Source organism: Pristis pectinata, chromosome 2 (assembly GCF_009764475.1).
Source record: "Pristis pectinata isolate sPriPec2 chromosome 2, sPriPec2.1.pri, whole genome shotgun sequence".
Classification (NCBI taxonomy): Eukaryota; Metazoa; Chordata; class Chondrichthyes; order Rhinopristiformes; family Pristidae; genus Pristis; species Pristis pectinata.
Genome location: NC_067406.1, coordinates 61,442,248 through 61,454,834, shown reverse-complemented (window position 1 = coordinate 61,454,834; position 12,587 = coordinate 61,442,248). Strand labels below are relative to the sequence as shown.

Below are 12,587 nucleotides of genomic sequence, written 5' to 3'. Positions count from 1 at the left end.
AATTTCGTTATTCAGCAAAAATGACCTAGCCTCAAAAGCTATTTCGAGAGGAAGAATATTTTAGATTTCTATTACCACAGTGTAATGAAGTGCTTGCTGATCTCATACCTGAATTGTCAAGCTCCATTATGCCTCCACGTTCTGAATGCTCCCACTGGAGGAAATTGAATAATTTTGTCCCCCCCCATCAAATCCATTAATCATCTTAAAAGCCTCATTTAGTTCAACTCTTAAATCTTCCATATTCACCCTTTCCTTGCAGTTATCTTTTCTGCCTTTTTTTTTCTTATTTTTGGGACCTGGGCATCACTGGCAAAGTCAGCATTTATTGCCCATCCCTAATTGCTCTTTAAGTGCTGGTAGTGACTTGCTTTCTTGAACAACTGCAGTCTTGTGGTGAAGGTACTCTCACAAGACTACATTCACCACAAAGACTGCAGTTGTTGTGTAGGGAACTCCAAGATTTGGACCCAGTGATGAAGAAGGGCTAGTGCTATATTTGCAAACTCGGAGGAGAACATGAAGCTGGTGGTGTACCAATGCACCTGCTTCCCTCATATTTCTTGGTGCTAGAGCTCGCCACTTTGGGAGGCACCGTCACCTAAATGTAGATAGTAACCTAAATGGTTAACATCAGGAGGTGAGCCATTTGCTGCAGGATATCCAGCCTCTGATTTGGTCTTGTAACCACTTTTTTTTTTGAAAGAGTTATCCAGTTAAGTTTCTTATCAATGACAAGCACTGAGATGGAAATGCCTCTGAATGTCAAGGCTTAGTGACTCTCATTGCCTGGAACTTTGGTGGCATGAATGTTGTATGCCACTTAGCAGCCCATTCCTGAATGTTGTCTGGGTCTTGCTGCATGCAGGTACAGGCAGCTTCATTTGCTAAGGAGCTTTGACTGGAACTAAACATTGTGCAATCAGCAGCAAACATCTCAACTTTTGATCTCATGATGGAAGGAAGTCATGGATGACAAAGCTCCAAATAGTCAGGCCTAGAATGTTACCCTGAGGATGTTCGAATTGGGCAGTAATTAGCTGGACTAGATTTGTCCTGTTTTTGGTGAACTGAACATATCTGGATCTTACCAGGTTGGATAAAAGAAAAAAATAATCTGGATTAAGATAGTGTATTTCACATCTATCTAGAGGAAGAATTTAAAACATCAATAATATTCCAATTTACACTAGTGGTAGTATAAAGTTTTAAACAGGTATACTTTTATTCCCAAAACTTACAGGTTGCATCAGATACTGCTGTATGTGATGAAGACTTCCTTGAACTCCTGGAGGAAGCAGATGTTGTATGGTTGTGATCAAATCGCTCCAATGCCTCTTTGAGACTGACTGTGTTTAGCTTGGTGTCATATTCAGAATCCTGTTTCCAAAATAGTAGAGGTATTGAGAAAGAAAAAAAAATTACTTTGTAGTGTCAATGTTAAGCTGGTGTTTGACAAATGAAATTGCAGAACTGTAGAACAGAATTTCTATTACGTATCTTTCTTTCTATTACGTATCTTACAACCTGCCGGACTCAAGGTTTTCAATAATTTCAGATCATAACCTAGCGCTGCAGCTGTTGGTAATAATTCTGCTATTTCTATTGATCCATGTGCTAGTCCCAACCTGTCTTTACATTTTCTGCATTACCAGCCCTTTTATATTGCAACCCCAGCATGTTTGTCTTTTAACCTCTCTTTCCACTATTTTTCCCTGCCCTCTGTACTTGCTTAAAACCAATAAGAACATAAGAAATAGGAGTAGGAATAGGCCATCAGGCCTGTAGACCCTGCTCCGCCATTCCATAAGGTTATGGCTGATCTGGTTGTGGACTCCAGTCCACCCACCTGTTTTTTCCCCATAACCCTTAATTCCCCTACTATGCAAAAATCTGTGTCTTAAATATATTTAAACGAGGTAGAATCTACTGCTTCCCTGGGCAGAGAATTCCACAGATTCACTACTCTCTGGGAAAAGCAGTTTCTCCTCACCTCCATCCTAAATCTATTCCCCTGAATCTTGAGGCTATGTCCCATAGTTCTGGTCTCATGTACCAGTGGAATCAACCATCCTGCCTCTACCTTATCTATACCTTTCATAATTTTATATGTTTCTATAAGATCCCTTCTCATTCTTCTGAATTCCAGCAAGTATACATTAAAAAAAACTTTATTTATATAGCATGGTAACAGGCCCTTCCAGCCCAATGAGCCCACGCTGCCCAATTACACCCATGTTAACTTACTAACCCATACATCTTTGCAAAGTGGGAGGAAATTGCAGCACCTGGAGGAAACCCACGCAGTCTCGGGGAGAACGTACAAACTCCTTACAGACAGCAGCAGGAATTGAAACCTGATCGCTGGTGCTGTAATAGCATTACACTAACTGCTACGCTACCATGCCGCCCTTTGTGGAAGAGCTAGGGGGCTGTTCTCCGACCTCAGTGATGGTGGGGCCCAGCATGTGAACCCTAAGGACAAGGCAGAAGCACCTGTAACCCCGTTCAGCCAGAAATGTCTCAGGCGACTCCCAGGTGCAAGGCAACTCAATCTCTCCTCATAGGCTAACCCCCTGATCTCCAGAATCAACCTAGTGAACCTCCTCTGCACCATCTCCAAAGCCAGTATATCTTTCCTCAAGTAAGGAGACCAGAACTGCATGCAGTACTCCAGGTATGGCCTCACCAGTGCCCTGTACATTTGTCTTCTTGATAACTGGTTGCACCAGCAAACCAACCTTGTGATTCATGCATAAGCACTCCCAAGTCCCTCTGCACAACAGCATGCTGCAATCTTTCACCATTTAAATAATAATCTGATCTTCTATTTTTCCTTCCAAAGTGGATGACCTCGCATTTACCAACATTGTGTACTCCATCTGCTAGACCCTTGCCCCCTTCACTTAACCTATCTATATCTCTCTGCAGACTCTATGCATCCTCTGCACAATTTGCTTTTTCACTCAATTTACTGTCATCAGCAAACTTAGATACACTACACTTGATCCCCTCTTCCAAATCATTACTGTATATTATGAACAGTTGCGGGCCCAGCACTGACCCCTGTGGCACCTTGCTCACCACTGACCACCAACCGCCAACCCATTTATTCCAACTCTCTGCCTTCCATTGGTTAACTAATCCTCTATCCACGCTAATACATTACCCCCAACTCCATGTATCTTTATCTTATCCTTTTATGTGGCACCTTATCGAATGTCTTCTGGAAATCCAAGTATACAACATCCACCTGCTCCTCTCTATCCACTGCACTCATTATATCTTCAAAGAACTCCAGTATGTTTGTCAAACAGTACCTACACTTCCTGAATCCATGCTGTGTCTGCCTGATGGAACCACTTCTATCCAGATGTCTTGCTATTTCTTCCTTAATGATAGCTTCAAGCATTTTCCCAACTACAGATGTTAAGCTAACAGACCTTTAGTTACCTGCCTTTTGCCTACGTCCTTTTTTAAATAGTAGTGTGACATTCACTGTCTTCCATTCCACCGGGACCTGCCCAGAGTCCAGAGAATTTTGGTAAATTATCATAATCGCCTCCACTATAACTTCCGCCATTTCTTTCAGTACCCTGGGATGCATCCCATCAGGACCAGGGGATTTGTCTACCTTTCAGACCACTAGCTTTCTCATCACTACCTCTTCAGTGACAGCGATTGTATCGAGGTCCTCACCTCCCATCACATCCATAATATCTCTCTTTGGCAAGTTAGACATATCCTCCACCATGAAGACCGACACAAAATAGTCGTTCAAGGCCTCGGCCATTTCCACATTACCCAATGTTAATTCTCCCTTCTCATCTTCCTCCAATATTTTCTTTCCCCTCTTCTTTCCCAGATGGTACAGTAATGAACTCAATCAATTGCCAGCATTGACCACATACCATGACTGAGGGAACTGGTTGCATATGTCCACAAAACCTTTAAAATGGCCAAGAGAGTGTTTAGTAAAGGATATGGGATCTTGGAATGCATAAACTAAGGCAAAGAGTACAAAACGGGGAACCTGTTGAACCTGTATAAAACATTGGTTAGGTCACAAATGGGAGTTATTGTATCCAATTCTGACTGTCAGAATATTTACTGGAATGACTCCAGGAATCAGATTAGAATGTCGAAGCAGGGTTTGCAACACAGTTCGAGGACAAATGTGTACTTGAAGAGTAATGACCTTCAGAGGGATACAGTACTGGAGGGTGGGATTAGGCTGTGAGACTCTCAGTTTGCACAGGGAAGATGAGTTGAATGGTATTCTTAGTGGTTATAAATTTTATACATTTATATGATACTATTTGATAGATGTGCCCAAGATCATGACTGCCTTAGGTAGTGTAAATAGAAGAGAGCAGAGATATAAAATTCCGGGCTTTCAATTCTATAGTGCTAACCCAGCTGTGTATTAAATCCTTTAATCCACCACTTCTCTTGGAACCATGTTTTCTGCACCAGTTGGAGCTTCAACCGTGAGTAGTTTCTGTTTAATAATTTGAATAGAAACAGAAAATTGTGATTATGCATTTCTAGCACTTTATTTTTATTTCAGATTTCAAGCATTTGCAGTTATTTGTCTTTTGAATGTCATTTTCCATGCTGCTGGCGTTAATTTATAAATAACTATTTTCCCCTGTTATTTGAGTGGAAATGACAGACATTTTTTCACTTGCAGTGTTGCTAAGGATATCTTGGCTATTTTGTAGCAGCACCTTCATAAATTAACAGAAAGGACTATTTTTGGCTTAACTGCTAACTTTTGGTTAACAGATTTACCTGTTAACCAAAAGTTAACAAGTAAAACTGTAACAGAACATACGCTGCTGTTTGGAAAGAGGTGGCTTAGGTATTGTTTCCATGAACTGCAAAGGAAAAAAAGAAATCCAGAGCTCCTTGGCTGATGAAAGAAATACAGAGAAAAGGGGGGAAAAAAGGCTGCATATGACAAGTGCTGGGTTGTATAGACCAGTGAGAACTTAGTTGACCACAAAGGGATCAGAGAGTAGGTGAAAAGTAAAATAAGGGAGCATATGGGAATAGCTGCCAACATAAATGAGAATCCAAAAGTGTGCTAATTGAAAGGGTAGTACGTGGAAGAGCAATGCCTATGAAGGACAGAAATTGGGAACCTGCACATGGATGCTGAGGGAACTGTTAAGTACTTTGTATCTAGCTTCATCAAGGAAGAGGTAATTGTAAAGTAATAGTAAAGGAAGAGACAGTTGAGACTAGATTTGATAAAAGTTGTTAGAATGAAGATATTAGAAAAAATGCTGAACTTAAAAGTAGGTAGGTCATCTGGTCTGGATGGGATCCATCCTAGGATTTTAAGAAGCAAAGGAGGTAGTTGTGGGGCACTGACACAAATTTTCCAATGCTCTTTGGATATAAGGATGGTGCCAGAGGACTGAAGAATAGCAAATGTTAATCCCTCATTCAAAAAGAGGAAGTAAAGCACAGCAACTACAGGCCAGTTTTACTCAAAGTGGTAGGAAAGCTTTCAGAAACAGGACAGCATGAACAGTCATCTGGAGGAAATTGGATTAATTAAGGCAAATTATATTTAATAAATTTGATAGAATTTTTCAATGAGGTAACAAATGGAGTTGATGAGGATAATGAGGTCGATTAGTATACATGGATTTCCAGAAGGTTCTTGATAAGGTGTCCCATAATACTTATAAGCAAAACTGAAGCACATTGCATAAAAGGGACATTGATGGCATAGATACAAAGTTAGTTAAGTAACAGGCAACAATGAATAGTTGTTTTGCAGACTAAAGGAAGGTGAATAGTGGCATTTCCCAGGGATGGGTGTTGAGGTCATTGCTTTTTGTTTGCATATATTAATGACCTGACTTGGGGGTGCAAATTACAATTTCTAAGTTTGTAGCTGACCTAAAACTTGGCAATAATGTGAACTACAAAGAGGAAATTGATAAATTCCAACAGACTGGTGGACTGGGCAGGCACATGGCTTCCTGGCTGTTGTGGCTTAGTGAATTTAATCATGTGGCAAGACAAGCTTTAGGATATTCCAACATCACTGAAAGTGTCCCACAACAAACATGCAACTTAAACTCTGTAATAAACTATCTAAATTATTCTGGCATGTGTCCTGGACACATCCAAATAGCCCTATCCAAGATTCATCAGGTGCTCTTGTGGAACACTTACACACTTGTTTTGCACATGAATTATTGGCAGAGAGCTGCTGAATAGCTGGATTGTGAGCTTTGCTTCTGTAACACTGATATTCTTTGAATCCTGTTAGATTTCAGATTTGTACATATATAATGCAAATGCTGTAAAACAAATTTTCAGTTTTGTGTGCAAAACCATTTTCTTGACATGTATACAATTCTCTACTTATTATACAGCTGAACTTCTTACACCTATTTTTATTTAATTATCAGAATAATTATCTTCTTACCAAATGGCCAATTCTCCTCGTACAAAATTTCATTTTTTATAGAAGCAAAAAAAATGTTGTTGATTTTTAGACTGCTGAAAACATTCATGCAATCCTGTACCTCACTATTTATCCTGGTACTCATTTCTACTTCTTACCTTATCAGCCATAATTTCTGATGGGATCTCTTCTATACCAAGTTCCCTTCTTCTCTCCGCTCGTACTTCTGCATAGCTGTGGGATAAATGAAAATGAACAATTAATGAGTCAATTAGATAATATCCCAATCTTATTTTAACTTCAGTACATGCTACTACTCCTTGGCTTAAATTAAGGCACCTTCCAAAATTAATAATAACCTTGCTATAGGTCATTGCTTGTGCAATTATTTAGAATGTAAATAACAATGCATGCTTCTAGTACACACTAGTATCATATTGCTAACCACCAATGTCCACTTCCAGGAAAAAAACAGCAGGGATTAAAATGTTCTGCTTCAGGTGTTCTTAACAAAACTGTATTTCGAACTAGAAGTTATTATCTCTGTATCGTTATTGCTAAATTGAAGTGATGCTTTATTGATTTCCAACTACAAATTAATGACTATTTTAAAAGTAGGTATACAATGGCCTGTGTAGCTGATGGCAACTGCAGTTTCTGTGCATTTGGATATGAAATTCCAAAGTTATTGTCTGCAATTCACCATGGACAGTGACTTCAGTTGTAGTAATTCTTCAGTACAAGATACTACAGCAGGTTGGAGGCACAAAAAGGTGTTTCTGCAATGACTTGAACAAAGGGAAACAGCTGTGAGGGATTAAGAATGTTATTTGTTAATTTTGATCTTTTAAAAGTGTTTTGGTGTATTTTAAAGTGCCTAAAACTCTAAAAAGGTTTCAGAAACTTCTAATCTTAAATATTTTGCCTAAGGTTGAGGGCATGACATAGCTTGAACTGGCAGGTTTTTATATAAATCTTTTCTGTGGGCAGGGTTAGTTCTGGCTATCCCAATGTCCTTGAGTCTTATGATGCACAGGACTTAGCTACAGAGGATCTATCAGTACTCCTTCACAAGCTCCTGCTGGGAAGGTCACCAAGTATGATTGTTTTTAATCTGCATTAATGGCAAGAGCTGATTTTCATAAAGATCACAGTGGTTAACCCACCACTGACTGCAAAATACAGGCCAATAACGTATTTAATTTCACAAGAATGGGAATTCCAAAATGACTTATGCCATGTCTTTTTTTTTATTTTTTCCTTTGCTCTAACTGTAAGAGGAAATAACTTTATACCAATATTGGACAGAGTGAGTGACTTTTGATTCCACAGTGCTGCAAAAGTGATACCATGCACAAAGGAGGATTTTTATTAGTCTGATGCTTCACCTTACATCCTTCATGTTCATCATTCAGAGCCACAGTTTTAAAAAAAGTATACATCTGGAACCAAATGCCACGCAACTTCTTTCCTTATTGTAATTTTCCTGAATTCCTCTCAGCCTTCCAATTTCTGATTTACAACTATTTCTGAGATGATACTTGTAAACTCTATAATGAAATGCAAAATATGTTTAATTCATCTGCTCTCTCCTTGTTTTTATTACCAGACTCACTTCTTTAGAACCAACACTCACTTTGTTAACTATTTTATAAAAATCAATAGCAATTCTTACTGTTTTTATATTTTCGGCTAGCTTTATGTCATACTATAAATTTTCCTTCCTTATGACTCCTTTAGTCATTGTACTTTTATATATTCTGTCCAATCTTATGACCTGCTTTGCTGCACACTTATATGCTCTTTTTAAGTTTGATACTACCTTTAACTTTTATTTCACCACAAACCTCCCCTAGGACTTTTTCCCCTCACTGGATTGTATTTACTTTAGTTAGCTCTACTTTCATACTCTCAAACTTAACTTTAAAATACTAACCTTGAGCCCATGGCTATCTTTCTCAAACTGAATGCAAAATTCAATTTTATAATCTTTGGCTAGGGTACCTTAACAATTATTTAATCCAATTTCCTTGCACAATACATAGTACTCTCTAGTTGGCTAAAGGATGTAATGTTCCAAGAAACTTTCCCAAAAACATTATTAATTCCCCAATTAGGCTACTTTGCTGATAATTTACCCAGTTTATATGTAGATTAAAGAACCCCGTGATTATTTTGGTATCTTTATACTCTTCCCCATTGTGTGATTGCTGTTAGGGGACCGATACATTAGTCCAACACATGACTTTTTGCCTTTATTATTTTATACCCCCATCTGAATTGCTTCTACATCCTGGTTTCTTGAATTAAGGCCATCCCTCCCTTTTATGCTGATGGCAGAAGACTCAAAAGCCTGAACAGCTTCAACTGGTAAAACTGGATAACTCAAGAAGTTCATCTATGTAATGTATATTGTGTGTTAGTGTGGACTACCATTCAAATGATGGAAATTAAATATTTTGGAGAACTATCCAGATTTTCCTAGTTCCATAACATTAAAAAAGTCAAAGACATTTGACATTTATTGTTCCCCCATTAAAGGGAAGTACCACTAAAGTTTTCTTCCTCTCATGTAATCTCATAAAGATCTTAAATTGTAAATATCTAAAGGTTATAGATTAGAAACTAAAGCAAGACAAATTGTATTTTGATTTCGATTGCAAATAGAGATGAAAATGTGTGTCATGCTAGATTAAATATATTTGCAGGAATTCATTTACCTTACAACAGTATGAGTACAGACTATAAATTCTGGCCTGGAGTTCCATTGATGATAAGTAATGTAATAATGAGTCTGAAGCCACATCCATTGTTGCCCTTTTGTAAGAAACCTGTAGTAGCACGACTTGCCTTTTCCATACTGCATTACTAGAATAATTAAAAAATGTCTATCACAAATTTATGTTACTCATGTTTTCCATACATTAGCCATTTGAATATTAAATCTTTAGTATTAGAAATAAAAATAAAAATCATAAAACTTCTAGAATTTAGCAAGTTGCAACTGCATTATTTACAAGGACGAGATATAGGTCTGTACAAATTCACGTCTGAACTTATGCATATGACAGATATTGGAAATATTGTTGTAAATAGCCCATACCTCGAATGTCTAAAATCCACTTCCTCATAGTATCTAAGTCAAAAGAAGGATCCTAGGCAAATTATGTTGGTTTTCTTTAAAAAGCATTCTTGTGATGATAGTTCCATTAGAACGGCTGGCATTTTTTTTTAATCTATTCTTAGTTTCCCCATTTAATGCAGCTGATCAGCATGCCACACCATTTTGGAGGTCCATTAATGGGATCAGGAAAAGTTCATCAATCCCCTGAGCTTGTTTTACCATTTAATGGTTTCTTGGCTGACCTATATTTTGGCTCCTAATAACCTCCATAATCCTAAATAACCACATCGAACTGAAATATAGAGTCATTGAGCAATACAGCTCGGATACAGGCCCTTCAGCCCAATGAGTTCATGCCAACCATGGTACCCACCCAGCTTAGACCCAGTTTCCTGCGTTCAGCCCATATCCCTCTAAGCCATGACCCTCGAAGTCTCACCCCTCCATGTACCTATCCAAGTGCTTCTTAAATGATACTATTGTACCTGCCTCAACCACTTCCTCTGGCAGCTCGTTCCATATACTCACCACCATCTGCATGAAAAAGTTGCCCCTTGGTTCCATTTTAAATCTTTCCCCTCTCACCCTAAATCTATGCCTCCTTGTGTTAGACTTCCCCACCCTGGGAAAATGACTGTTACCATCCACCTTATCTGTGCCTCTCACAATTTTAAAGATTTCTAGAAGGTCACCCTGCATTCACCTATGTTCCAAGGAATAAAGACCTAGCCTGGCCAACCTCTCCCTATAATTCAGGCCCTCTAGTCCTTGCACCATCCTCGTAAATCTTTTCTGCACTCTTTCCAGTCTAACCACATCTATCCTATAACAGGGCGACCAAAGCTGTACACAGTACTCCAAGTGCGGCCTCACCAACTACTTATACAACTGTAACATAACGTCCCAACTTCTATACTCAATGCCCTAACTGATGAAGGTCAGCATGCTAAATGCCTTTTTCACCACCCTGTCTACCTGTGACGCTGCTTTCTATGAACTACGAACATGTAGTCCAAGATCCCTCTGTTCCATTTCACTCCCTGGTGCCCTACCATTCGTAGTACAAGTCTTACACTAGTTTGACTTTCCAAAATGCATTACACTTATCTGCATTGAAATCCATCTGCCACTTCTAGGCCCACTTCCCTAACTGATCAAGATCCCCATGTAATCTACGATAACCACCTTCACAATCAACACCACCTCCTAATTTCGTGTCATTTGCAAAACTTAGTGATCAAGCCTTGTGCATTTGCATCCAAATCATTTACATAAATAATGAATAATAAGGGTCCCAACACCAATCCCTGCAGCACACTACTAGTCATCTGCCTCCATTCCAAGAAACAACCTTCAACCACCACCCTCTGCTTCCTACCTCCGAGCCAATTTTGAATCCACCTGACTAGCTCTCCCTGGATTCCATAGGACCTAACCTTCCAGACCAGCCTATCATGCGGGACCTTGTCGAAGGCCTTGCTAAAGTCCAAACAGGGAACATCCACTGCCCTACCCTTATCTACTTTTTTGGTCACCTCTTCAAAAATCTCTAAAAGGTTGTCAAGCACAACTTTCCACACACAAAGCCATGCTGACACCTAATCAGACTCAGTCTATCCAAATGCTGATAGATCCTGTCCCTCAGAATTCCCTCCAGTAACTTCCCCACTACTGATGTCAAGCTGACCAGCCTGTAGTTCCCTAGCTTGCCCTTGCTACTCTTCTTAAACAACAGAACAACATTAACCACCTTCCAGTCTTTGGGAACTTCACCAGTAGTTAACACTGAAGCAAATATCTCTGCAAGGGCCTCCGCAATTTCTTCTCTAGCTTTCTAGAAGGTCCCAGGATGCACTTGGACAGGCTCTGGGGATATATCCACCTTAATCTCATGTTAAGAAATTACCAATTGATCTATCCTCAATAGTTTTTTTGGAAAGAGAATTTTACGTTTTCTCCACCATTTGTATGAAGAGATGCTTTCCTAATAGCACCAATGAATGACTGGTTCTCATTCTAAATTATACTCTCTTGTTTTGTAGAGACAATTTTCCTAAAGAATATTAAAGATCAAAAAGCATATTCAATGTGATCAAATAACTATTGTTCAAATAAATATATTGTATGTATGTATAAATAAATAAATATGCAGTTTATATCAAATAACTGCATATACTATGGATCTTTGTTTTGCTATGAAATATTTTAGTAAGTTTCCTTAAGTACTTTTGTAATACACCCTGAAAGATTTTAGCAATACATATTTGTAAAATAATTGCAATTACTATAAATTTTTATTAAAGTTAATTAAATGGCAGTCTAATTTTCTCTGATTCTAACTATGCCATAATTTAAACATCATTATATTTCTTCCTGTATGTTAAGGGTACCACAAGGCCATTTTCTTCTGCCCAGTTCATTTTCATTGACCCATTCCATTCATCTCAAAAAGCTATATCAATGATTCTAATAGAACACAAAACAGTACAGCACAGGAACAGGCCCTTCAGACCAGCATGATAGGCGGTAGTGGTCTGCCAGCTTGAGCTCCTCCCCCCACCTTTTTATTCTGGTTTCTGCCCTCTTCCTTTCCAGTCCTGATGAAGGGTCTCAACCGAAATACCAACTGTTTATTTCCCACCATAGATGCTGCCTGACCTGCTGAGTTCCTCCAGTATTTTGTACGTATTGTTCCAAATTCCAGTATCTGCAGACTCTCTTATGTCTCCTCCTAGTATTAGACATTTTGACACTGGGAAAAAGATACCAGCTGTCTACGCTATGTATGCCCCTCATAATCTTATAAACCTCTCTCAGGTCACCCCTCAGCCTCTGATGTTCCAGAGAAAACAATCTAAGCTTGTCTTGGTATTGGTATTGGTTTATTATTGTCACTTGTACCGAGGTACAGTGAAAAGCTTGTCTTACAAACCGATTGTACAGGTCAATTCATTACACGGTGCAGTTACATTGAGTTAGTACAGAGTGCATTGAAGTAGTACAGGTAAAAACAATAACAGTACAGAGTAAAGT

General features: G+C 38.8%; 1 protein-coding gene across 10 annotated transcripts in view; it reads right to left on the bottom strand.

The window, feature by feature from the left end:
- clocka (clock circadian regulator a) overlaps nt 1-12,587 on the bottom strand; it is a 93,829-nt gene that overhangs the window by 17,420 nt on the left and 63,822 nt on the right. For all 10 annotated transcript variants that reach the window (XM_052010006.1, XM_052010014.1, XM_052010012.1 and 7 more), the window contains 3 exons: nt 9,151-9,298; nt 6,589-6,664; nt 1,242-1,380 (listed from right to left, as the gene is read on the bottom strand). In XM_052010006.1, the coding sequence (XP_051865966.1) occupies nt 1,242-1,380; nt 6,589-6,664; nt 9,151-9,298 (363 nt within the window). The remainder of the gene's footprint in view (nt 1-1,241; nt 1,381-6,588; nt 6,665-9,150; nt 9,299-12,587) is intronic.